Below are 26,548 nucleotides of genomic sequence, written 5' to 3' on the forward strand. Positions count from 1 at the left end.
AAAACTGCCAGTACCGCTCTAGTCTAGACCCTGCTTTCCTCACACACAGGTGATTGCCAAAGTCTCTTAACCAATTCGCCAACCTTCCACTCCCTGAGTCATTTACCCGCAGCTCCCGGTTTAAAGCGCTCACAGAGGAAACAGGGCCGCGGGAGGGACCAAGGGCACAGCCCCCTGAGACTGAACCTGTCTCCCGAGCCCTAGACGGTGTGCTTTCTCCGTCGTGCGCCTCTCACTACTTTCTGGGAAGCCAGGTGTCTCCGAAGAGCCGCCGGCTGATGTTGGAGGCTTTCTCTCCAGTCCTCTGGCTGCAGCTCCTGCAGCCGCGGCGCGAGACTCACCCCCAGCTGTGTGTGATTCTGCCCTTGGCCTCAGAGCTGTGCCCCAGTTAGGGATGCACCGGCCGGCTTGCTCAGGTTGCTTGCCCTGCCTTTTGTTTGCCTGCTGCTTGGTTTCTAGGGCTGCTCCCCTGCGCTGCCAGGCGGTCAGGGTACCGCGAGGGTGGCGAGGTGCGGCGAACTGAGTTTGCGCGCAGTGGAGACCCCTGATCGCTTGTGTGCCTCTTCTTTCCCGAGGGAGGTGTGTGGGAGGTCTGAGTTTAGCAGGATGTGGAATCGTTGTGCCCTGTGAGCGTGTATTGTTTGATCATGCAGATCAGATCTTAATCGAGATGTTCCTTTCCCAATGGCTGGGCAGTTTTATTTTGCAGTTGGAGGGAAAATAAGGAAGCCCTATATTGCCTTGCCCGCCTGGGAATTGAAACACATGTCTAAATAAAAGAACTGAAGTGGAGCCTTTTCACAACATGAGGGCATTCTGTTCATGTGGGCCTGGCATTAACGTTGACTCGGTAGAAGCATCGTCTGGGCCATCAACCTGAGCTTCTCTCCTGCTGTGATCCTACAAACTCTTCGGGCTGACCTCCCTCAAGTTCTCATTTTGTTTTTCTTAATACAGGAAACGGCAACAACAAAACAACATGTGCCGGGCACTCTTCTACAGGCTTATATATATGACCTCATTTTTCTGCCACAACTTATGAGGCAGATGATTATTATCTCCATTTTACAGGTGAGAAACTAAGGCACAGAGCGGTTAGGTAACTTGCCCAGCCCCCCAGACAGGACCCTAGATTCTGCTGACTGTATCCTTAGCCAGTGGCTGGAGCCTGGCAGTACAGGTCCGAAGAAACGGCAAGAACAATCCCCCTTATCACGTCAGAACCATAACATCTGGCTCCCCGCTGCTGACCTGGCAGCTTTTTATTTGAACTTTAAGTGCCAAACTTAACATGATTGTAATCTGAAAGCACGCAGTTTCAGGAAGCTGTGAAGTTGCTTTACTCAGTGGATTTTGGAATAGTAAGAAATGATGAATAAAAAAAATGCAGGCTTCCTGCTCTCAAGCCATCAGGTCTGGGCAGAAAATCATTCAACGCAGGACATGGAAAGGACCTTAGAGGTCACATCATTTTATGGCTTCATTTTATAGTCAAGAGAAAAGGCCCAGGGAGGTGAAGTGCCTTGTTCAAGGTCGTGAAACACATTTTCCAAAATTTCAGTTAGATTGTTTAGATGGGTAAGTCAGATAAGTGTTGTTGAAATGCTACTATTAGAATCCTATCTACTTATGGAACTTGATAGATGCTATTAGTTTGGGGAGCTTCTACAGCAATATGTAGAAGTTCATATGACTTAATTCAGGGTTACCTCACCTAGACAGACCCATTTCCAATACTAAGCATGCCATTTTTTCTGCAACCATGACACATTCAGTGACCAGAAATTGGTTGTACAGTATTGACATCCTCTTGGAGAATTTCTTAGTTTTCTTGGTGCCATAATGGCCTTTATTCAGTGTTTCCAATTTCCATGTGCTTTCTATACATTTCTAATGATCACCATTACATCACTGTCCATTCACATGAGAGTAAAGGCGGTATTGCTCTGGTGGTGAAGAATGTGGATTCCAGAGACAGACAGCCTGGGTTTGAATTTCAGCTCTGCACCTTATTGCTTTATGATCTGTGCCTCAATTTCTCCATCTGTAAATTAGGGATAATAATAGTACCTACACCCCATATGGTTGCTGGAAGGATTAAATGACTTAATATAAGCAGAGCTCTTAGGATAGGGCTTGACATGACATAAGCAATATATGAAGGTTATCATTATTTCTAGAAGAGGAAGCTGAATTACAATGGAATCACTTTAGATGTTAAATGGAGCTGAAAAAGTGCTTACTATTTCTGCTTCCCAGACTAAGGCTGGGCTTTGTTTTATAGCTTAAGTGGGACCTTAAAAAAAGCAGTTTTTCCAAGATCATCTAACAAGAAATTGACTCAATTTACAGAATTGCAATTCTTGCCAACCTTCTGAATGAAATCTACTTCTATATCTTTTCCAGTAACAAATAAGAAAGAAAGAAAGAAATGAAGGAAGAGAAAAATAAATTCTCCTCTTTGGTCTACATTTTGAACTCCCAAGTAGAACATTTTAATAGCAAGTATAAACAAATCAGTTAATGGAGTCACTATTTTAGAAGTTTACACAAATAACTTTCTCAAATAGACTGTAAGCTACTATGTACACAAATCAGTAAAGGGACAAGATCTGTATGTCCGAAAGTGTGGAGACTCAAAAGAAAAATGACAGATTTTACTGAATTTCACATTGACCTTAATGTATCACCTGGACATTGTACAGATGGGGTATGGTTTGTAGCTATATGTGAAATCGTAACTTATTCTTAATCATTGTAGCTGGGCCTTCATAGACTTTTCTAACCTTCCTACAAGCATCCTAAAATAAATAGAATTGAAACATGGGGAAAAAAATGGAAGTTTCCAAGTGAGTTCTTGCTTTTTTATCTTTGGAGACAGTATGGTGCAGTAGAATTAGAGTCCAATTTTAACTCCAGATTAACAATCTACCCTGTCAATTTCAGTTTCTAACATGTAAAATAAGGACAATAAGGCTAATCCCATTGCGATTTTGCCAGGTTTACATAAGACACGAATGTAAAGTGAGTGCCCAGTGACAGTTCTCCCTTCTCTTTAGATGTAAGAAATAATACTTTGTTCTGGAGAGGGCGTGGAGAAAAGGGAACCTTCCTACACTGTTGGTGCAGCCACTGTGGAAAACAGTATGGAGCTTCCTCAGAAAACTAAAAATAGAGTTACCATATGATCCAACAATCCCATTCCTGGGTATATATCCAGACAAAACTGTAATTCAAAAAAATACATGCACCCCTATGATCATAGCAGCACTATTCACAATAGCCAAGACATGGAAACAAACTAAATGTCCATCAACAGATGAATGGGTAAAGAAGATGTGGTACATGTATACAATGGAATACTACACAACAGTAAAAAAGAATGAAGAAATGCCATTTGCAGCAACATGGATGAACCTAGAGATTAACATACTAAGTGAAGTAAGTCAGACAGAGAAAGACAAATATCATATGATATTACTTATATGTGAAATCTAAAATATGACACAAATGAACTTAACGACAGAACAGAAATAGACTCACAAGACATAGAGAACAGACTTGTGGTTGCCAAGGGGAGGTGGGGGAGGGATGGAGTGGGAGTTTGGGATTAGAAGATGCAAACTATTATGTTTAGAATGGATAAACTTCAAGGTCCTACTGTACAGCACAGGGAACTATATTCAATATCCTGTGGTAAACGATAATGGAAAAGAATATGAAAAAAATGTGTATATATGTATAACTGAGTCACTTTGCTGTACAGCAGAAATTAACACAACATTGTAAATCAACTATACTTCAATTTAAAAAAAAGAAAGAATATTTTGATTAGGAAAAGCTGCTCCCTCTGGGAGGATGCAGCGTCATGGGCATGTGGTCTGGCCTGTCAGTGCCCTTGTGGAATCAGAAGGCAGCTCCTCTCACTGTAGGCAGCCTGGAGCCAGGGCCAGCTTGTGCATCAGGGCTGGATTTCAGGCCCCGCTTCTCGGGCACTCCAGGCATGAGCATACATGGCAGCCCAGTGTACGTGATGAGAGGGAGCCAGATGTGTGCTCATCAGGACAGAGAGCTTTCCAGGAAGAGAAAACAGCAAGTGCAAACGTCCTGAGGTGGGGCGGGGGGGGGGGGTTCCAGGAAGAGAAAACAGCAAGTGCAAACGTCCTGAGGTGGGGCGGGGGGGGGGTTCCAGGAAGAGAAAACAGCAAGTGCAAACGTCCTGAGGTGGGGCGGGGGGGGGTGGTCAAGCCTGGTGAGCTCGGTGGACACAAAGGCCCCCGGGCTGAAGAGCAGTTATCAAGGGGAAAGCTGTGGAAGATGAGGTCAGAAAGGTGAGCAGGGCCAGATCGCGCAGCTCCCTGCAGGACGAGGATAGGTGTTTGGATTGTATTCTAATTGTATGGGAAACCACCGGAGGGTTTCATATTAATACATAATATGAATTCTATGTTAAAAAGGTCATTTTGGCCATTGCACAGCCGACATACATATAAGTGATGAGGGTGGAAGCAGAGAGACCAGTAGAGGGCAATTGGAGGAGTCTACGTGAGCGATGGGGCGCTAGCGGGGTAGTGGTGGAGAAAGAAAGGTGAGGTAAGGGAAATACTCTGGAGCTGAGTGCCTCAGGACTTCCTGAGAGTTTTAAAGGCTGTAAAGGAAAGAGGAATTAAATATGACTCCTTGGCTTTTGGCTCGAGCAACTGGGTAGATGGTGCTGCCATGGACTGGAGGTTAGGGAGAGTGGGGATTTAACAGGTTTGGATGGGTACAATAAAGAGTTTGGACATGTTATGTCTGAGATGCTTATTAGCCATTCAAGTGGGGATGGCAAGCAGGCAGTTGGATGGATATATGAGTGTGGAACTTTAGGTTCGGGCCAAAGTTCTAAACTTGAGACTCGTCGGCTTATAGATAATATTTAAATATACTGGGGCTGGATGAATTCATCGAGAGAGCGAGAGAGCGAGAGCGAGAGAGAGAGAGAGAGAGAGAGAGAGAGAGAGAGAGAGAAAGAGAGAATATCCAGGACCAAGCCCTGGGGTCCTCTTACTTTCAAAGGTTGGGCACAGGAGGAAGCAGCTGCAAAGCAGATTGAGGAGGTAGGGACAGATTGAAGATGGTAGAAAGAGTTGTCTGCTGCACTTGACGGGAGTTCCATTGACACAGACTTACAGTGATGGCCCTGGGGAGAGTAGACTGTCCTCTGGAGAATAAACTAGATTGCTAAGTGTTAAACACTTTCTCTGCAGCCCTCTAATCAGTATTTACTTTTGTTGCTTTTATTCATTTAGCTAATTTAGTTGATATAAAATGATACATGATAGGTCTTTTAATTTGCACTTGTAAAACAAACCAAGTATTACTTGCTATTTCCTCTTGTTATATGAGCATTCTGTTAATATCTTTGAGACTGGTTATTGTTAATGGTTATGGCTCACTTTCATTTTTGTATTGGTGAAGTTTCTTCTTTCTCTCACTTGCGATTGTTTTTGACAGGAAGTAACAGAAAACTTGACCACAATAAGAAGGGGTTACTTTTGCTTACAAAACAAGATGTTAAAAGGTAGACAATCTAGCAATTCTATAATTCCTCTAGGATCAAGACTTCTGCCTTTCTAGTGCACCATCCTCAGCAGGTAGTTTGTGTCCTCAGGCTTGTCTGAAGGCTGCCAAACCTCTGGGCATCACATCTATATTCCATCAGGAAGAGGAACACAGAGCAAAACTCTTGTACTAGCTGAGTCTATTCGTCTTCATCAGAAAAACAGTAGCTTTCCTTGAAGCCATGCCAGTAGAAGTCTGCTTACATCACAATGACCAGAAGTCGGCCAAATAGCCATGCCAAGTTGCAAAGGTGGCTGGGAAGGTGACTATTTTTTTTTTCACTCATGTATCATTCATTTAATCATAATTAAACATGTAGCAGGACCACACTCGAGGCATCCTGTGTAAATCACATTCTAGCCTCTCTTTAAAAATTGTCTTTAATTTTTTAAAAAGCTATCTAATAAATGTAATCAATTTAATTAACTCTTATTCAGTAAAATTTACCCTTTTTATTGTACAGTTTTATGAGTTTAAAAAAACATGGAGAAAGATGACGATTTTTAACTATGAATACTGTTGCTCCCTCAAATTGCTTGATGTTCCCACGGCAGAAAAAGACAATGGATTAACACAACAGAATAGGACTTCCCAGGCAGTCCGGTGGTTAAGACTTCGTGCTTCCATTGCAGGGGGGAAGGGATCCATTCCTGGTCGGGGAACTAAGATCTCCCATGCCACATGGCTCTGCCAAAAACAAAAACAAAAACCCAACCAAACAAAAAACCACAACAGAGTAGTTTAAGAAAGGTGTGAATACTTAATTGATGCTTCCCGAGATCAGATGAAATGGAAGAAAGAGTAAGAAGGGTCCTCTTGAGTCAAGGGGGAGGTTTGCATCTCAAGAGTACCTGACCATAATCCCTAGGTTTCTGCCAAGCTCAAAAACCATCCCTTCTGGGCACTTCCTCCCAGGCAAGGATGAGGCTTGCATCCCAGCAATGATGGTGGTGATGATTTGATAAAAGACTTAGTTTTGTTGTCTCTACTGGGGTGAGACCTGAAATGTATGAATAGGTGAGCTAGAAAACAGCTGTTACCTGTACATTTTCATTAATCATTCCCATTTCCAGCATGTCTGAGTGATAAGAGATGACAGTGAATGGCAATGAATAGGTAATTCAAGTAACTGAACATCAGTGTCAAATTTACCGTACTCATGATAGTCTGGCATGTCCCCACAACGTGAACACAGGGTAATACCATTACTAGCATTTATTGAGCCCCTATCCAGGATGCTTACCCTACAGTATCTCATTTAATCTTTACAACCACCTTGTGACCTGGTGTGTTGAATCTTCTCTGGATTAGATATAAGTGATTTGGGCTTGACCCTTCCCCGTCAACTTTACGTGGGATGTGTCGAGCTATAACTCACATTTATAAACTTGCTTGGTTTTCATCTGTACTCATTAAGAAAAAAAGAACAAGGGTAAAGTAAGTCAAAAGCATGGTCAATATCTTGCATGTTTAAAATAAGTATAGATTTAGTTGATTTTAGGAGTGGTTTAAAAAAAATTACACGCATCTAATTTAAAATTGATATACTCTAGTAAAATATCTCCTGTGTCTCTTCCACCCTTTAATCTTCTGTATGTAATTTGCGTATTGAGTTCATTCATGTTTACATTAATTTTCTTCCAGTTAACATTATTTCATACATACTGCTCCATAACTCTGCCACTATAACTTGGATATTTCTCATCCTTTCTGGGCTTCAGTTTCTTCTGTAAAATGAGGCAGTTAGGCTATCATGTAATAGCCAAAGTTTTTCCAGCTCTAATAGAATACCTATTATCCACAGGGGAATAATGGAAATATAGCACAAATGACACAGACTCTTCTTTGGAGAACAAATTTACTTCAAAACATGGATGCTACTTAATGGGCCATAACTCTCCTGTTGTTCATGAGTCAGCATGAAAAATACCTCCAGAGAAGGCTAAGTAGGTCAGATTTATCTAAGAAGACAGCTGTGTAATCCTGTATCCCTCTCCAACCTCATGGCACTGCAGATACATGTTTCTGGCTTTTTGAACAACAGTCAAATAGCATTACCAACTTTGTAAAGTTCACAAGACTGCAACTTGAAAAATTAAGCTGGCCTTTAAAAAGCTTCAGTAGAAGATAAAATAGAGCTGTGTTTATATATGGTCCATAGCAATTTTCTTCTATCTTTTAAGCCATTTCCAGTGATTCTGAGATACTGGTTGGTGTGAGAAAGACTTTTACTAAAAAGTAAAATAATTTAAAAATTAGTAAAGTTTTGGGTTGTGTCTGTTTATTAAACCTGTTGAATAAAACCTGTTAGGCTGTTGATGTTTGCTTGCTTTCCTTTCTAAGTAGTATGGTCATAAGTGGACTTAAAAATACGTATTGTAAATAAATAGGCCAATGAGAGAACTTTCATGTAGAAACAAACTTTGAAAGTGCAGTTACTGCCGAAGTGGGCTGGGCAAGTATTCTTGTCATAGAAGGCCCCCTTAACACAGTAGAAGAAAGACCTTCAGAGCCCAAGGGGCAAATGCAAACCTAGAGAAGTGAAACTAAGAGAAAAAAGAAGGGACGCGTTGGGATGGGACTGGAGATCCTTGCTAAGGAAAGGTAGATGCTGGCAGGCAACACAGAAAAAAAGGCAAGGGACAGAGAGAATACTGGAGAGTGGATAATGCAAAGTGCCCTTCTTTTTTTTCACATCGAGGTTTTATATTTGTGCTAATCTTCTTAAATGTTTAGTTCTGGCCAAGCAATTAGGCTATTTAACCTTGTTTAGAGTTATGCCCAGACAGTGTGAGATTGGGTTCACAGTACTGTATTATGTCCTTGGGAAAGAGAGGATCCATAATTGATTTAGTCCTTCTCCGCATCTGCCCTGCTATTCGACCACTGCTTTGCCATTGTCTAGACTCTAAGGCACCAGAAGCAATTAAATAGAGGATCAATGTAAGCAGACAGGTGTGCCATGGTCACTTCCCCTCTTCATTCTACGTGGCTCATATTCTCTGAATTTCATACAAGCTACTCTGGAAGCAGCAAATTAAAAATATCTTAAGATTGCCAGTACTTCCAGGTCGCGCAAATAGATCCCTGAAAAAACCTTGCTCCTGATACCACTGGCAAAGGCATGATATTAACTTAAAAGAGATCTCAGATCTTAGACGTACTTTTTAGTTATAGGCATCAAAAAATGTATTTCCAAGTATCACTTATATTACCCCGTGAATGTCAGAGACAGCAACTCACCACGTCCTTGACCCCAACCAGGTTTCAGAAGAGGCTGACTAAATTTTGCAATAGGAATCCGAAAGGAGTGTGTGCAGGGTCTTTAAAGCTCTAAACCCCCTAGGAAGAGGCTTCCCCACCTGTCACAAACTGGACCGTCTCCACAGAGGGTGCCGGACCCACCACCGCCACGCGGCGCTGAGGTCAGCCTCTCGCGTCTTGGAAGAGCTCTTTTTAATTCTAAATTACAGACTTTGCAGCCACCGGATATCCTCGCTGCAGAACTGGCAGTAGCCATGTGGCAGCACTCGCCTTTCCTGACAACCACTGCATTATTTCCACTAATACCCTGTCTGGGGCCTCTTGCTGGGCGACTCCTCATTTCCACCTCCCACCGCCGCCCCTGCCCCTGTGGGTAATAACCCGATCGTGGCCAGCGTGCCCAAACAAAGCGGAAACCACCCCAAAGTTCTTGGCGATAGTGGCCCGGGAGCCCCTCCCGCCAGCTCTCGGCGCCCCTGTCACGCCCGCGGAACGTGCCCGGGCCCCGCAGCCTCGTAGGGGGGTAGCCGCAGGGCGCCGCGGGGCGGGCCCGCAGCCATGTGCTCCGAGCCGGGCGGGGCGGCGGCTGCGGCCTTCGCATTGTCCACGTTCCCCGCGCCCCGCCGCGCTCCGTCCCTCCCTATCTGTGGCGCACACGCGCGGAGCAAGCGGCGCGCCCGAGGCTGGCCTGCAGCAGCTGCGGCGGCGGCGGCGGCGGCGGCGGCGGCGGCGGCGGCGGCGGCGGCGGAGGCGACGCGGCGCGGGGAGGGGCGGGGCAGGCGGCGCGGGGGCGGGCCCGGGGCGAGGAGGCCGGGGCGCCAGCTAGCGAGAGGCAAACGCGGCGAGCAGCGCAGAGGAGCGCGAGCAGCAGCATGGCGGGGCTCCGACGCCCGCAGCCGGGCTGCTACTGCCTCACCGCCGCGGCCGTGAACCTCCTGCTGGGCGTCTTCCAGGTTCTCCTGCCCTGCTGTCGCCCGGGAGGGGCTCAGGGACAAGGTCAGCCTGGCGCCGCTCCGCTGGCTTCCCTCTCCACCCCGCCCCCCCTTTCTTTTGGGGGAACTGCTGAAAGCTATAAGAGGGCGAGGGGAGGAACGGGAAAGGAGGAAGGAAAGCGGTTGCAATTCCGGGCTGGTACCCTTTGCTCACCGCGGCGTCCCCTCCGGCACCCTCTGCCCCCAGCCAACAGAAAGCTGGGAAGTCGCGGGGCTCGGGGACCGCGGCGCGGACCGCTAGCCGCGCGCGCCTCGGAGCCTTTGTGCGCGGGCCCCGGGCGCCCTGGGCGCAGCCCCCGCTTTGTGTGGCGCGCGCTGGGGCCCCGCCGCGGCCCGGCTTCCTGCAGCTTTGTTCCCTGGCCGCCCGGGCCGTGTCCCGCACACGCTTGTCCCAGCTGCTGCGGGATGCGGAGCGCAGGGTCCCGCGGGGTGGCCTCTCCTCTCCGTCCCCCCAGCGCTAGAGCCCCCGAGCCCGCACGTCCGAGGGGCCACCGGCTCGCACCCCGTCCATTGTGTTCCTATCTTCGGCTCGCTCCTCGGGTGGCCTCCGCTTCTAGAAGGGAAGGGAGGCTTGTTTTGGTGAGGCGGGTGCACGGGGGGACAATCGGGAAACAGGAAGCGTTTTTTTTCCGTGCATTAAAAACGCGGTGTGTTTTTTGGTGTTGGTGCAGCGATCGAGCCGTTGCCGAACGTGGTGGAGCTGTGGCAGGCGGAGGAAGGGGAACTCCTGCTGCCCACTCAGGTGAGGACGGGCAGGTGACAGGGCGGCTGCGCGGGTGCAAGGGAGGAGAGGCCCGGAGGCCGCCGGCCCCCACGGCGGCACCGGCGCTCGGGCCACTTTGCAAGGCAAATAAACGGTCGGGCCGAGCCTGAACACCTGGCCACGGTGGCCTGCCCGGCCTCCTCCCGTGCCATGTGACAGGGCGTGAGTCACGCCGGCCCCAAGTTCAGGAGGTGGGAGCCGAGGCCACCTCAGCAGGGCCGCTGCCGGCGGCGGCGGTGCAGAGGGGAAGGGCGGGCCCCTCGGCCGCCAGTGGTCCGGGGTGGGCGAGGGACCCGTGCCTGATCTCTGCGTGAGCCGTCCTGTGTGCCTGAGGACCACGGGAGGATGGAATATTGATTTCAGAAATGTTAGAGAGTGGTCCTTGCCGTTAGCGTTAAGTAGCTTTGGGATGAAGATGTGACTTTAAAGGATTGTAATCTTGGGTTTTGTCCAAGTGCCTTTAATTTGTGTTAGAATACACCCTCTTGTTAAGAACTTGAATTTCAGGTTTCGTATCCGCCCCCCCGTGTGATGTAATGATTGCATGTGGAAAAATCATTACTAATGATTTGTTGGGAATCTGGCATCATCAGATTTACCGCTTCAGTAGAGTATTGCAAAGCCTTTGTGTTTAAGATTTAACTTTTAGGAGAATTTCTCATTGACTGCAGATGTACACATTTAAATATAATGTTGTTGACTGTTTTTCATCAGCGACAGTAGTGACCCCAAATGGATGTTTTGGATGGGTGGGGGAGTGGTTTGAATTGTAAGGGACTACTCAGATTGTGTGCCAGTAATTTTTAAGATGTTCATTACTTCTCACGTTGGTGGCAGCACTTAATTCTATGTTGTCTCTTGTGGCTGTTTAGAAAACAGGATGTGTAGCTATAACTTCACCGGCGAGGCTGTGCAGTTTTACATTTCAGTGTTCTTCCTCGTATGTGGAACATTTAGAGGGCTGGTTTTGAGATATTTGGAATATTCATTTTAACCAGGACTAATGAATAACAGCTTCAAGGTGGAGAGGTGATTTTTTTTAGAGGAAAAATGCACTGGACCTTCCCTGAAGGCCAGCTGGCTGAAAGAGACCAGTCCTTGGAGAAAAAGCCCCATCAGGATGGGGAGCAGATAGTCTGTCCTTCTCTTAAAAGTTTATTCCTAAATAGATTTTTTCCCCTGATTGTAAAGGGCAGATGTGTAGTGTTACAAAAATGCAGAAAGATGAAAAGAACGAAATAGAAATCACTCAACTCCTGCTGAGAGAACCATGCTGAACATTTGGCATATTGACTTTTCACAAATGCAGTATAGTCATATTTGTGTATATCAGAGTTTTCAGCAGAGATGTTAGTGACATTTTGGGCTGGAGAATTCTTTATTGTGGGGGGCTGTCCTGGGAGCATCTCTCCCTCTTACCCGCTAGATGCCAGTGGCAGTCACTCCTCCCTCCCCGCAAGTTGTGACAGCTAAAAATGTCTCCAGACCTTGCCAGATGTCCCTGGGGAGCAGAACTGCCCCGGTTGAGAAGCACTGGTGTATATCTATACATTTTTGCATTTTTACTCAATTGTACCCTCTACCTCTTCCTGGTTAGTGTAGGAAGCCAACCCAGACTGAAAGGAAAGGAAAGGAAATGATAGACTTTCATTTGTTACAGCATTAGTCGAAGGCTCAGTCTCTGTGCTCAGAGATGGAAATGTCAAAGCCCCTGATATGATGAATGATTTTACTTATAGGCGCAAAAATGATCTGATGTAAATCTTAATTTCTGGTTTTGTTTATATGTATAATACAGTTTGTTTTGGTAAAAAATGTTAGAATTTTAGAAGCTGTTCTCTGGAATACTCACTATAGAAGCATTTATAACTAAGCTCATTTAATCGAAGCTATAATGAAAGTGAAACTGATATTCAAAATCATTTTCTAAATACTCCATCCATATGTGTATTTTTTAGAGACTGTTTTACCGTACATGTACCTCGGTGGGGGTGAGGATAGATATAGGTCTGTCTGTCTATATTTATCTAAGCTGCATATCTATCTAAACTGCACGTGTGTGTGTGTGTGTGTGTGTGTGTGTGTGTGTGTGTAAACTGCAGAGAGTTCTGAAGAGAGTTATTTTTAGGGAATTCTTTTCAAAGTATTTTGAATTTTTTCAGAAAAAGTTCCCTCATGTGTGTCAGGGAGTCTGTTGAAAAGAGAATATTTATAGGTGTTATGTAAATTTGCGGGTTTTCTGCCTACTTTGTAAGTTGGGTTCCTTTCAGGAAGACTTAAAAGATGGCTTCAGAAGCGAAGATTTGTCAATGATCAGTGAAACAGGAGTGTCCGAAGATGTGGCATTAAAAAATTGAATACTAACATTTATACAGTTATCTATTTTGGGCATGTTTTCTATAGATTGGGCCTTTTTCTTTTCTTTTTTTTTTTTTTTTTTTTTTGCGGTACGCGGGCCTCTCACTTTTGTGGCCTCTCCCGTTGCGGAGCACAGGCTCTGGACGCGCAGGCTCAGCGGCCATGGCTCACGGGCCCAGCTGCTCCGCAGCATGTGGGATCTTCCCGGACCGGGGCACGAACCGTGTCCCCTGCATCGGCAGGCGGACTCTCAACCACTGCGCCACCAGGGAAGCCCTCTTTTTCTTTTTTTAATGGGTCTCTTAAGTGACCAAGAACTTGAATAATGCATCATTAGTAAAATCAGATATAATAATTGAATTGTTATAAACTGCCAGCCTTATAAATCCCTCTGGCTGGGCTTCCAGGATTTGACTCAGGGCTCCATCACTTTCCACCTCTCTGTCCTTGGTTTCTTCATCTGCAAAATGGGGTTAATAGTGGTGCCAATCTCAGAGGATTTTGTGAGGATTGAGTGCCTTGAAGTTAGTAAGCGCTTAATATAGGTTACCTGTTTTTTTGACAGTATCTCATCTGACCCCTAGATTTGGTCCCTGGAGAGCGTGGAACAGCTTTTCTGCTTTGAAGGGGCTGAACTAGTGCAGATAACTCAGTACTAGCACATGCCCAGCAGTTGCATAGATAAGTTACATTATTCATACCTTTTTGTTATACACTCTTTTATGTTGTAAAATGTTTTGGTCTAAGAACATTAAAACTTGATCCATGGTGATCATGAGAAGGAAGAAAAAAACATGTAATTTTATTCTTAGATTTACGGGATTTTTCTTCTCTGACTCTACTTCATTCATGCTTCACCGCACTGACTCCAGAGTGGTGATGTTATAGAAGCCAAACAAATGTTTTCGTCAAATGTTTTATTGTCAAGAAGTGATTGTCTGTGTGCAAGGTACTGCTTTGTGCACCTTCTTCCTCCGCCTTCAAGGTCAGAAACTTCCATGACCCCCTGTGGCCCTCGGGGCCTTTTGCAGTGTGACCTTGTCTGCAGCTCCGCTCAGTCCTCTGGGACACTCGCCTGCCCCTTGACCGTGCAGGCCCAACATGGATCTGTTGAATGAAAGCACAAATGCGATTGCCCTGCCGTTTGTCCGAGATCAGTCCTTCCTGACCCCTAGCTTGGCCGTGGCACTGTCTGCATTTCTCCTCCCCTTTGAGTTTCTTGAGTGTCTGGATTTTTTCCTTTGTCTTGTGTGTGCCTTGTTGCCCTAACTGGGCTCCCCTTAAGAGGGTTTGGGCATCTACGCTTGGGTGCCCCGTTGTGGCCACGATGTTGTGCATGCATTAGGCCTTCAGGGGTTCTTCCTGGTGGAGGAGAGGCCGTGCTCAGTGTCTTGAACAGTTCCCCTATTCATGAAGTTAGCCACTCCTGAAGATGGCAGGTGGAATGCCTTAGGCGTCGAGTTCCTCTTACTGTTTAATAATCACATTTCTGAATCAGTTCTAGGAGCAAGAAGGGCAATCTACAGTTTGTTCATTTAGTCCACGCAGACTTTACTGGGGTGAGAAGCCTCACTCCTAAGGGCCGTGGTTGGGTTTGGGACGTGGACATCGGTGCCGAGTAGGAGCCGTTTCCTGATGCAGAAGCATGTTGGTCTGGGATGGGATGGTGAGGCTGTGCGATCCTGGCCTTGTTAGTCCATCGAGCAAACAGCTGGCCCGGGCCTGACCCAGATAGACCCCTGCGGTACAGTGATGAATAAGAATGTTTCTGCCTTGAAAAATCTTGTTTATTTTGAAAAGTCTTGTTTATTTTGCCCACTTAAGCCTGAGCGTGTAGATATCAGAAATTGGTAGAAAGTGAACCAGGAAGTGGCACAATGAGTATCTCAGGTACCCTGTGAGGTAATAGTCTCTCGCCCCAGGCTGGGAAGCATTGACTAGCATTTGGAAATCTTTTTGTCATAGAAATTTCTTTTTGGTTGAATCAAATTCCACTATTAACATAGAAAAATGATAACCAACATGGGTTGAATACTACTGGCATTGTTTAGCCCTTTACGACCCTTAATTCATATTAAGATCCTGAAAGCTATGAAGTATTGTGAGCTGATTTCAGATGAGGAAATTGAGGCACACAGAGGGTAAGTAACTTGCCCAAGGGCGATAAGAACACGCACAGCAGTGGTGGGATTTGAATCCAGGAGGAGTTTAGCTCCAGAGCCCAAGCTTTAGGCCACTTTGCTACTGTATGAGTTTTAGCACAGTCTGACCAGGAAAGTAGTATGGTGGTGATAAGGTGTCTGTGTCTGAGAGAAGTAATTTCATGTTATGTTTTGAATTAGGAAGGTTTGCTTAATGAAATTTTTGTTTTTAATTAATTAATTTATTTATTTTTGGCTGCACTGGGTCTTTGTTGCTGCGCGCGGGCTTTTCTAGTTGTGGCGAGAGGGGGCTACTGTTCACTGCAGTGCACGGGCTTCTCATTGCGGTGGCTTCTCTTGTTGCAGAGCACGGACTCGGCGCGCGGGCTTCAGTAGTTGTGGAACATGAGTTTAGTTGCTCCGCGGCATGAGGGATCTTCCCGGACCAGGGCTCAAACCCGTGTCCCCTGCATTGGCAGGCGGCTTCTTAACCACTGTGCCGCCAGAGAAGTCCAAATGAAGTTTTAAAAATAGTTATATCTGGGCTTCCCTGGTGGTGCAGTGGTTGAGAGTCCGCCTGCTGATGTAGGGGACACGGGTTCGTGCCCTGTTCCGGGAAGATCCCACATGCCGCGGAGCGGCTGGGCCCGTGAGCCATGGCCCTTGAGCCTGCGCGTCCGGAGCCTGTGCTCCACAGCGGGAGAGGCCACAGCAGTGAGAGGCCCGTGTAAAAAGTTATATCTACTGGTATTTAACATTTTTTATTGGAAAAATTTTTATTGAGCTATTATTCACATAAAGTATTATATTAATTTCAGGTGTACAGCATAATAATTCTATATTTGGAGCTTTGCAAAATAATCACCACAATAAGTCTAGTTAAGCTCCATTACCATACAGTTACAAAAATTTTTTTTTCTAGTGATGAGAAGTTTTAAGATTTACTCTCAAGAAAAAAAAAAGATCTACTCTCATAGCAAATTTCAGTACAGTATTATTAACTGTAGTCACCATGCTGCATATTGCATCCCCCATGCCTTATTTATTTTATAAATGGAAGTTGGTACATTCTGACACCCTTCATCCATTTTGCCCACTCCCCACCTCTGCCTCTGGGAACTACCAATCTGTTCTCTGTATCTGTGGACTTGGTGTTCTGTTCTGTTTTGTTTTGTTTAAGATTCCACAAGTAAGTGAGGTCATATGGTATTTGTCTTTCTCTGTGTGACTTATTTCACTTAGCATAATGCCCTCCGAGTCTATTCATGTTGTCACAGATGGCAAGATTTCATTCTTTTTTATAGCTGAGTAATATTCCAGTGTACATACATATCACATCTTCTTTATCCATTCATCTATCAGTGGACACTTAGGTTGCTTCTGTGTGTTGGCTATTATAAATAATGCTGCAGTGAACATAGGTGTATATATATCTTTTCAAGTTAGTGTTTCAGGTTTCTTTGGATAAATACCCAGAGGTGGAATTGCTGGGTCATATGGTAGTTCTATTTTTAATTTTTTGAGGAACCTCTGTACTGTTTGCTATAGGGGCTGCCCCAGATTACAATCCCACCAGCAGTGCAGTGAGGGCTGCCTTTTCTCCACATCCTTACCGACCTTTGTTATCTTTTGTCTTTTTGATGATAGCCATGTCACAGGTGTGGGGCGATACCCACTAGTATTTACGAAACACCTAGACTGTGCTTAGCCCAGCAGACGTTTATGGAGCATGTACTGTGGGCTGAGCACTGTTTTAAGTACTGGGGATGTCATGGGAACCAAAAAAGAAAATCTCTGCCCTTGTGGAGCTGGCAGTTTAGTGGAGGCATATAGATAATAAGTAAGAAATAGAGTAAGTGATAAGTTATGCAGTTTGTTAGAAGGGCATCAATGCTATATGGTGGCAGATTGGAGGAAGATTTGGGTGATGGGAGTTTTACTTCAAGAGGTCAAGGTAGGTCTCTTTGAGGGGGCCTGTATTTGGTATTTGAGACAGCCCCTGAAAGCTGTGAGAGAATTAGAATAGCTAGCAAGGTCCGGAGGGACTGCCAAGAGGGAGTGGGGAGAAATTACGGGGTTTGGTCCCCACCCTTTGAGAGCTCGGTGTTGTTGGGGAGATAAAGCTGGATCCAAGTGCTGAAATGTAGGAACGGAGAGGAGGGAGAGAGGAGCAGTGTGTATTGGAGGGTCTGTTAAGGCTTTGGGGAGGGAGTGGCCGCTTAGAGACCTGCATTAGCCCAGAGCCTCACAGGGGAGGTGTGTTTTATGCTTTGAATGGGAGCCAGAGCCCTGCTGAAGTGTGGCTGTAGAGATTGGGATGGGTGTCTCAAGGTCAAGTGACGGTTGCTCAATTCCAGGTTCAGGAGCTTGGAGGTTGGTTCTTGAGCAGAGATTAACACGGTGACCTTGACTGCTGGGTCCGTAAGTAAGGACTGATGTTGGAAAAGATTGGTCTCACAGTGGCACACAGGCTGGGTTGAAGGCAGCAATCTTTAAAAAAAAAAAATTTTTTTAATTGGGATGTAATTGATGTACAATATTAGATAAATTTTGGGCGTACAACATAGTGATTCACAATTTTTAAAGGTTACCTCCATTTATAGTTATTATAAAATATTGGCTATATTCCCTGTACCGTGCAGTATATCTTTGTAGCTTATTTATTTTATACACAGTAGTTTGTGTCTCTTAGTCCCCTACCCCTATCTCACCTCTCCCCCTGGTGACTACTAGTTTGTTCTCTATGTCGGTAAGTCTGTTTCTTTTTTGTTTCATTCACTAGTTTGGTGTATTTTTTTTAGATTCCCCATGTAAGTGATATAATATAGTATTTGTTTTTCTCTGTCTGATTTATTTCATTAAGAATAATACCCTCCAGGTCTATCCATGTTGCTGCAAATGGCAAAATTTCATTCTTTTTATGGCTGAGTGGTAGTCCAGTGTGTGTGTGTGTGTGTGTGTGTGTGTGTGTGTGTGTGGGGTGTGTGTGTGTGTGTGTGTGTGTGTGTGTGTGTGTGTGTGTGTATATCACATCTTCTTTATCAGCTCATCTGTTGATGGGCACTTGGGCTGCGTCCGTATCTTGGCTACTGGGAATAGTGCTGCTGTGACCATTGGGGTGCATGTATCTTTTCGATTTAGTGTTCTTGTTTTTTTTTCAGATATATACCCAGGAGTGGAATTGCTAGGTCATGTGGTAGCTCTATTTTTAGTTTTTTTGAGAAACCTCTATAATGTTTTCCACCGTGGCTGCACCAGTTTACATTCCTGCCAGCAGTGGATGAGGGTTCCCTTTTCTCCACCTCCTGGAAAGGCGGCCGTCTTAAACAGAGTGAAAAGCCCGTCAGCAGTGGTAGTGCAGGCCTGGGGTGCTGATGGCTTGGGCCAATTTGCTGGCAGGAGGGATGGAGGAGGACAGGTCTAAGCTGTATTTCTGATGAGTGGGTAGATCTTCATGCTTGGAGGTGACAGCAGGAGAGCAGTATAGGACGACCCTCAGGTTTGCCCAGGGGCAGGGAGTGTGACAGCCTCTTCGACACAAGGGGGCCCTTCCCTTGGCAGGGACCCCTGGCGTTGAGAAGTCTGGTGTCGTTGTTTCTGGGGAGACAGTGCGTAGAGCCTGGAGGTGTTTGGCGGTGGGGCCGCAGCTGTGGGTTAAGTGGTCCTGCACGTACTGTGGGGTCTGACCTAACCTGCCCGAGCCTTGGCTCCTGTGGGAAGGTTGGTGTTTATCTCCATGTGTGATGGTGTGAGAAGCTGGGGCTGCAGGTAGGGATTGGGGCCCTGTGGCTCCAAGAGTGGGTTAACAGTCAGAGGGCGTTAGTGAAGCGGGGTCTGGACCCAGGAGGATGGGGGTCAGGGCGGCCAGGAGAGCCTCGGGCTGGGGGCGCTGGAGGCACAGGAAGGGTGGGTGCTTCCGCAGCCGGCGGTGCAGCTTCGGGAGAGGATAGAGCTGTGCCAAGAGCACGGGTGTCGGGCAAGCGCCGAGGCAGCGTTTAATTGGATCGGCCCTTTTGCTTCTGTTGCAAACACCTTCTCTTTTTACCCACCTGGTATTTGGCTTCTGGTCACAGTGCGGCATGGTAGGTCTCAGAGAAGATTTTGGAAGCGCGTTTGAGTGAGATATTTATGCCACTTCTAAGTCAAAATCTATCAGGTGCTCATTTAGGGGATTCTTGATGTTTGGGGATTTTAATTATCGTTAAATTTTATCTTGTGCGATTAACCGTAAACACCAAAAAAAGGCTCTTGGAGAGAGGAGTGATGTCAAACCAATTTTGAGACTGTGTTTTGGTGGCGATTTTAAACAGGTAGGATGGTTACTTACAGTGAACATCTAAGGGATCACTTGGGAGTTTCTGGCTTACAGTGGTGCCATTCTAGTGTCATTGTTTTTTTCAAAAAGTATTTATTGAGTGCCTGCTGTGTACCAGGCACTGTTATAGACAAGCTCACCACCCCTGTGGGATTTGAAGAACTGTTTTTGTGTTTTGGGAAATTTTGTGTTTCTTTGAAACAACTGTTAAAGCCTGTTCTCTCTCAATAGGGTGATTCTGAAGACGAAATGGAGGAACAGTCTCGAGAACAGAGGTAAGGAAAAAAATGGGAGCAAATCCACGCTAAGTTTCTCTGCCCACTTTGGATGCTGTCTGAAGTCTTGGGATATGTCTGTGTTTATGTATTTAACATTATCTGTGATATACCTTTCTCTTTGGCATTTGGGGTATCTGTACTCTCTAATAATGAATATGGCTTTGTTTTAAAATAAGGTTGCACAGAAAGCTGTTAAAACACGCCCCCTCTAACTTCACTTTCCCATGGCGTGCATACACCATTCTGTTTACGGACATCTGTTGAGCATCAGGCAGTGTGCTGGGTGCTGGACGTAAAACACTGAACGAGACCTGTTTGCGTGTAGTAGGGAAGTCAGACGTTACTGTAAACAAAACAAAATAGTTATGCTTGCAATAGGAACTATCAAGAATCCAGTTGCTGTGGTAGAGAATAAGGAGATGGATAGCATGCTTAGGTGGTTGGAGGTGATGTTTGAGCTGAAGTCTGGAGGCTGTGTGGGAGCAGCCAGGCGGCAAGCAGAGGGAATGGCAGGTGCAAGGGGCCTGTGGTGGGAAACACTGCTGGCAATCCAGGGACGTGGAGAAGGCCAGTGTGGTTTCATAGGATAGTGAGATGAGCTAGGACCTTAGAGGCCATAGTGAGGAGGTTCGGTTTTAATTTCTTTAAGTGTGGGATGAGTTGTTCAAAGAGTTTAAGCAGGGGCCAGCAAATCAAAAGATGTAAGTTACATTTTTTAAGGGAATGCTTTGGTCACGGGGCACTCTTGGTTAGCTGTTGTCAGACTGGGGTATCTGGTCCCTTGGAGGTGCCTGAAGACCCTAAGTGGTACCTGGGCGTGGGGATAACTTTCAGAGAATCAGCTTCTAGATCCCCAGCATCCACATATTCTCCTAAAACTGATCTGTCTGAGGTCACAAGTTCTCCTTTTCCACCTCTTCTTTCGCAGTCTCGCTTCTCCACTTTGCCAAACAAAGGCAGACCTCTCTCCGGGCCCCGATCCTGCTTTGTGCTTCATCTTGGGCAAAGGGACAATTTGAAGTGTTGGTATTGGTTAGGAGAAAGTGATTTAATTCTGGATGATGAATTCATTAGTAACTTTGGTGGTTTTCAAATCTTTACTCTCTATAATATTGAAGGAGAATCCAATCTAATTGTCAGTTGTTAGACCATCAAAAAGTGATTTGTGGATAAAATGCTGAGGGAGTGTAGAGTGTATAGGGTCAGTGCTGTAACAAATCTCCTTCCATTCACATCTATTTATGTGAACAAGCTTTCTCAGTGTTTACATTACAAAAAAAAAAAAGAAGGGACAAGGAAAATAAGATTAAATTGATGCTAATTAACCCTGTCTCATTCTAGCAGTAATAGTCATATAAACCAATTGAGGGGAAAAAGTTCCATAAATCTCATTAAAGGATGCATTTTCAATAAAATTTGAACTCTTATGTTTAATTAACTATCAAAATTTGTAAAATTTGTTAGATCAGTTGTGTGCTAATAAAAATTATGATAATTCAGAAGTAAAAAATTTGACACTTAGACCCTGTGGTCACAGGATATTTAAAAAACCCCTAGATCTCAATTTATACCCATAGTTTTGTTGAAAAAGGCTTTGAACATAAAGCTATATTAGGTTAAAATTCTTTGAGGGAATATCCAGCAATACAGGAATGCCTATCCGTATATTTTTAAAAATGAATAATGATGGATATCATTATATAGTATTCAGATTCCTTTGAATATATTTTAAAAAGTGAGTTTTATTAAAAATGCCAATATATATAATAGGCCAGAAATTGCATTCTTTGCAAACATTCAAATTCATAGTATAACATAAAAATTTTTTTTTCTCCTTGACTTACATGTATGTTTTTTTTTTAAGTGAAGTATAGTTGACTTACAGTGTGTTAATTTCTGCTGTACAGCAAAGTGATTCAGTAGTACAGCATTTTGAATGTTGGGATTACTTAAATATATGGGGCAGAGTTCAGAGTTTGTCACAGTCCTATCTGAGTGTCTGGGAGCAAAAAGAGCTGAGGAATGCTGACGCTGGTGCCTGCTGAAGGTGGTGCGGACAGAGGCACGTGGAAGGTTCTGAGATGAATTTGGGTTGACTCAGTTGTGGAGAGTGAGAGAAAGAGGAACCATGGAGGGCTGCTCGGATTCGGCTGGAGCATCTGGGGTGACGATGACGGTGATGGGAACGGTCTAGCGAGAGGGCAGTCAGGAGCTCTCCTTGGTTGTTCTAGGAATCTCAGGCTTGATGGGACACATCCTGTCCCGGGAAGATGCAGGTAGGCAGTTGAGGTGAGTGTGGAGCTAGGAAGGCCGGGCTGCATCTCCAGGGGCATTGTTCTGCGTGCCTTTGCATTGGTTTTCCTCTTTCAGAGGTGTACTTCTCTTCTTTCTTATTAATTAGAACTAGTTTCTATTCACCCATTTCCTGTCACAATTAAAGGTGTGAAGTAGATTTTATCCTTTGCGCTCTTTTTTTTTCCTTAATATTATTTATTTGGTTGCACCAGGTCTTAGTTGTGGCTCGTGGGCTCCTTAGTTGCCGAGTACATGTGGGATCTAGTTCCCTGACCAGGAATCGAACCTGGGCCCCCTGCATCGGGAGCACGGAGTCTTATCCACCGCACCACGAGGGATGTCTCCTTCGTGCTCTTTTGACACAGACGACCAGAGTGAGGGTGTAGAGGTGAGGGGGAATTGAGTCAGTGGCTTTCAAACTTTTGGACAGTGACTCAGATGAAAGACACATTTTATATCATGATTACTTATTACCCACAGGCAGTATATGTGGATGTATGAATATGTACATGTGTGTTTATTTATTTATTTATAAAATAGTGCTTACCTCTGCTGCCTGTGGTGTACTGTATTTTCTATTTTCATTTTTTTTAAATTGTGGCAAAATATACATAACAGTTACCATTTTAGCCACTTTTAAGTGTGCAGTTCTGTGGCATTAAGTACATTCACATTGTTGTGTAGCCGTCACAACCACGGAACTTTTCTATTTCATTTTCTTTTGTTAAAAAAATGCTGGTTGCCACTACTGAATTGATTTCAAAACTCACAGTTTGGTCCACCCTGATTTATATGTTTTAATCTTCTCAATATCAAATATTCCAGTGTTTTGCTGTTATTTTATCCCTAGTCCCTTTCCTCTTAGCTGGACTTCCAAGCCTCTTGGGTTTTTTTTGTTGTCGTTGTTGAGGTTTTTTGCCTTTTGTGTAAAGGCAAGATGATGATGAAGGTTGGATGCCGCAACCAGAAAACCTTCTTTGTGTCCATTTGCTGAAAATGTAGCTTCTGGTGTTCTCTCTGAGTCTAATGAATGAATTCTCTCTGAGTCTGATGTCCTGTGATGGGTCAGTCAGTCACCTAAGTACTTACTGTTCATTTACCTTCTACTGTGCAGTTGGGATTTTTAAAAAATGAAGATTTTAATACCTTCAAAGCTCGTAGAATCTCTTGCTACTTTTAAATTAGGCCTTTTGCTTTAGCATAGATTTAGATTTACGGAAAAGCTGTAAAGATGGTACAGAGAATTCCCATTTACCCTGCACACAGTTTACCCCAGTGTTAATGCCTTATGTTACTGTGGTACCTGGGTCACAACTAAGAAACCAACGTGTGTACATTACGGTGAACTAAACTCCACACTTTATTTGGATTTCCCTGGTTTTTCCCTAATGTTCTCTTATCCAGGAGACCACATTTAGTTGTCATGTCTCAGGACCCTCTTTGTTGTGACAGTTTGTCAGACTTCCCTTGTTTTTGAAACCGTGGCAGTTCTGAGGAGTTCATCCTTCAATTTGGGGTTGTCTGAGGTTTTTTCTCATGGTTAGATCGAGGTTATGGGTTTGGGGGAGGAAGGCCGCAGTTATAAGTTGCCATTCTCCTCATATATCAAGGGTATCGACTGTCAGCGTGACTTACACTTTGATGCTGACCTTGACCACCTGGCTGAGGTACTGTTTGTTGGCTCTCTCCACTAAAGTTCTTCTTTTCTTACCTTTTTCCATACTACACTCTTTGGAGGGAAGTCATTAAGTGGAATAAGCTCCACCTCCATAAATTATTTAGAATTCCTCTGTATGGAAGAGGTCTGTTCTCTCTCATTTATTGGTTTATTCAGTTATTTATTTACGTCATGGATATTTATTTTATACTTTGGGTTATAGGCCAAGACTAGGTTTGCCCTAAATGCCATTTATTCTTAACCTTATTTATGAAGTCATTAGTATCTCCTTACACATTTTTCAAACATTTTTGTGATTTTCATTTTCATTACTACCCTGCTACGGTAACCCTAATGATACTAAGGTGAACTTGAAGTCAGCACAGGCAGCACATATGAATTCCACAAAACGAATGCTCTGTCTCTGAGAGAACCCATGTAGAGGAACAGCTACTCACTTGGGAAATAGATTTGATCGTAAAACAGAGTCTCGGTACGTCCTAGGAAAAGTGTAGTCCTAGGAAAAGTGTCAGTGGCACTGACCTCTGTCACTGGAGAGAGTCTGGGCAGTGAAGGGGACTCTGTGTTTCCCCCCAGACTGGCCAAGGCGGGGTCCTGGCTGGACCACTGTAGATTCTGGGGCGCAGGGTTCTAGAGCAGCTTGCCTGTGATCTCAAACAGAGTTTGGAAAGCTTTTAGGGTAATTGGCCTCATTGAAGATTTTGTTTATACTATCTTGACTCCATCTTCTGTGAATGCTATGTAATTGTACTTGGTTGAAAGCCAGAAAAGCAGTATTTGAAAAACGTTCTCCCCTCTCTCCTCTCCATCCTCATTTTTCTCTTGGGTGTTCTCACATATCAGCAGTAATCTGTTCCTCTGCTGAGAAAGAAAGATTGCTGTTGGGTATTCAGTGAGGGGAGCAAAGGAGAGCGAGCTGACTGCAGCTCTTCCTAGAGCTGACACTCTCTGGGAAGCTGGTCTGACTCTCTGGACGCATCTCCAAAAGGCCTTTTTGGGGTATATTTGTTAGAATGTGAAAAGTTTAAGCGTTGGCAAAGTATGAATAGTATATTAACTCTGCTTTTAAAATGGTTAGGTAAAAATCGTAAATACTGACCGGCCATGGGGTGTCTGTGGAAGGTTTCTTTTGTTTTGTTTTTCTTTTAATGTACTTTTATCTGATTGGTAGCAGCAGCAACATGTGTTCTCCTGAAACCGTTTTCGTCAGAACATGAAGAAAATCTTGTTAACCTTTCAGCGACATACTGAAAGTTGTAATTGCAGACAGAAGCGACTTAATCTTCAGGGAGCTTCCTTCTGGCAGTGAGTTATCTCAGAGCCCCCATGGGGAAGGGAACTACTTTCCACTTTTCTTTGTTTCTCTTCAGAAATCGAAAGCTGTGTTTTTAGCACAACGTTGAAGTTCCTTACGTGTTGATAGGATCGGGCATTTTTATTTATTTATTTATTTATTTATTTATTTATTGCGGTACGCGGGCCTCTCACTGTTATGGCCTCTCCCGTTGCGGAGCACAGGCTCCGGACGCGCAGGCTCAGCGGTCATGGCTCACGGGCCCAGCCACTCCGCGGCATGTGGGATCTTCCCGGACCGGGGCACGAACCTGCGTCCCCTGCATCGGCAGGCGGACTCTCAACCACTGCGCCACCAGGGAAGCCCGAATTGGGCATTTTTAACCTGAACTTGCCTCCCCAGGGCTGCATCCTGGACGCTCCTCTCTTCCCATCTGTCATTTCCCTGGGTGATGGCGCCTGCTCTCTTGGGTTTTTAAAGAGAGAGAAGGAACTTGAACTCGGTGGTACCTTCTGCCCAGGGGTTGCACCTGTGCAGTTGCCCAGCGAGCTCTCCTCTGCTTTCCGGTGCCGCCCAGTCAGTGTGTCCTGAACTGAGCTCCTGGGCTCAGTCCCCTCAGGTTCCCGGCCTCCCCCATGGCCCTCCCCGACTCCCCCTTCGGCTACTCCCCTGGCATAGCCCCGCCCCCACTGCTGGCCGGTGCTCCCCTTCCCCCCCCCGCATTCATTTGCATAAGTCAGAAATCAGGACGCCCCTTGCCTCCTCTCATAGGCCTCGTCCCCAGCGGGTCACCAGGTCTGGCTGCATCTTCTTCACATGGTCTCCTGCCTTGGTTTTACAGCTACCCCAGTCTGTTCTCCAGGTTCCTACCCAAGTGATGTATCTAAAGCATGTGCATCCTTGCCCGTCATTCCTCTTACAAGCAGCCTTACCTTCTGAGCATGGCACAGAGGCCACCTCTCCAGCCTCGCTTCCCCTCACGCATGGCCTCTCTCCCTCTCTCTTTGCTGAGACGCTCTTCTCTTCCCTGGCACACCTCTCACCTGACTAACTCCATCCGTCCTGCTCCACACGCACCATGGCAGTGCTGCCAGCCCGGACGTTCACGCCTCTGTTTAAAATTGCCTTTCTCCGGATGCCCACCCACCTGTCTGAGTCTCAGTCAGCTGACCCCCCGGCACCTAATCCACTACCTAACACCTAGGAGAGGAGGTGCTAAATGAAGTGATGCACCCTTCTGTTTTTAAGTCTTTTAAACTGATTGCTTGTCGTGCTTCACTTGTTCTTCATATCCAAGCACACAAACCGTATTTGCCATTGAAACCACAGTCCTGGTACTAGGATTAGGGGTTGTAGTTTTTAAATTGGGTTCCTGCAGTTGGCGTATTTTTAACGAGAATGGGTTATTAGCTCTATCTGTGTGTGCCCTGTGGAACCTTCTACAGGGTCACGTGGCCCCGAGAGGGGTGCAGTGAATGCGTTCAGTCATGGTCTTTGTGGTCCTGACAGTGTGAAATGAATTTCCTTTGACTGTAATAGGGCTCATAATTTAGGTGTTGGCCTTAG

General features: G+C 45.3%; 1 protein-coding gene across 6 annotated transcripts in view; it reads left to right on the forward strand.

Moving 5' to 3' along the window:
• Positions 1–9,696: 9,696 nt before the first annotated feature.
• Positions 9,697–26,548, forward strand: part of TMEM131L (transmembrane 131 like) — a 160,126-nt gene continuing 143,274 nt past the window's right edge. For 4 of the 6 annotated variants that reach the window (XM_060147815.1, XM_060147816.1, XM_060147819.1 and 1 more), the window contains exons 1-3: positions 9,704–9,864; positions 10,532–10,602; positions 19,669–19,712. In XM_060147815.1, coding sequence (XP_060003798.1) covers positions 9,741–9,864; positions 10,532–10,602; positions 19,669–19,712 — 239 coding nt within the window. In that variant the 5' untranslated portion in view covers positions 9,704–9,740. Of the gene's footprint in view, positions 9,865–10,531; positions 10,603–19,668; positions 19,713–26,548 lie in introns of all 6 variants that reach the window. The other 2 variants (XM_060147822.1, XM_060147820.1) reach the window with 2 other exon arrangements.

The sequence above is a fragment of the Lagenorhynchus albirostris genome, chromosome 4, assembly GCF_949774975.1.
Source record: "Lagenorhynchus albirostris chromosome 4, mLagAlb1.1, whole genome shotgun sequence".
Lineage (NCBI taxonomy): Eukaryota > Metazoa > Chordata > Mammalia > Artiodactyla > Delphinidae > Lagenorhynchus > Lagenorhynchus albirostris.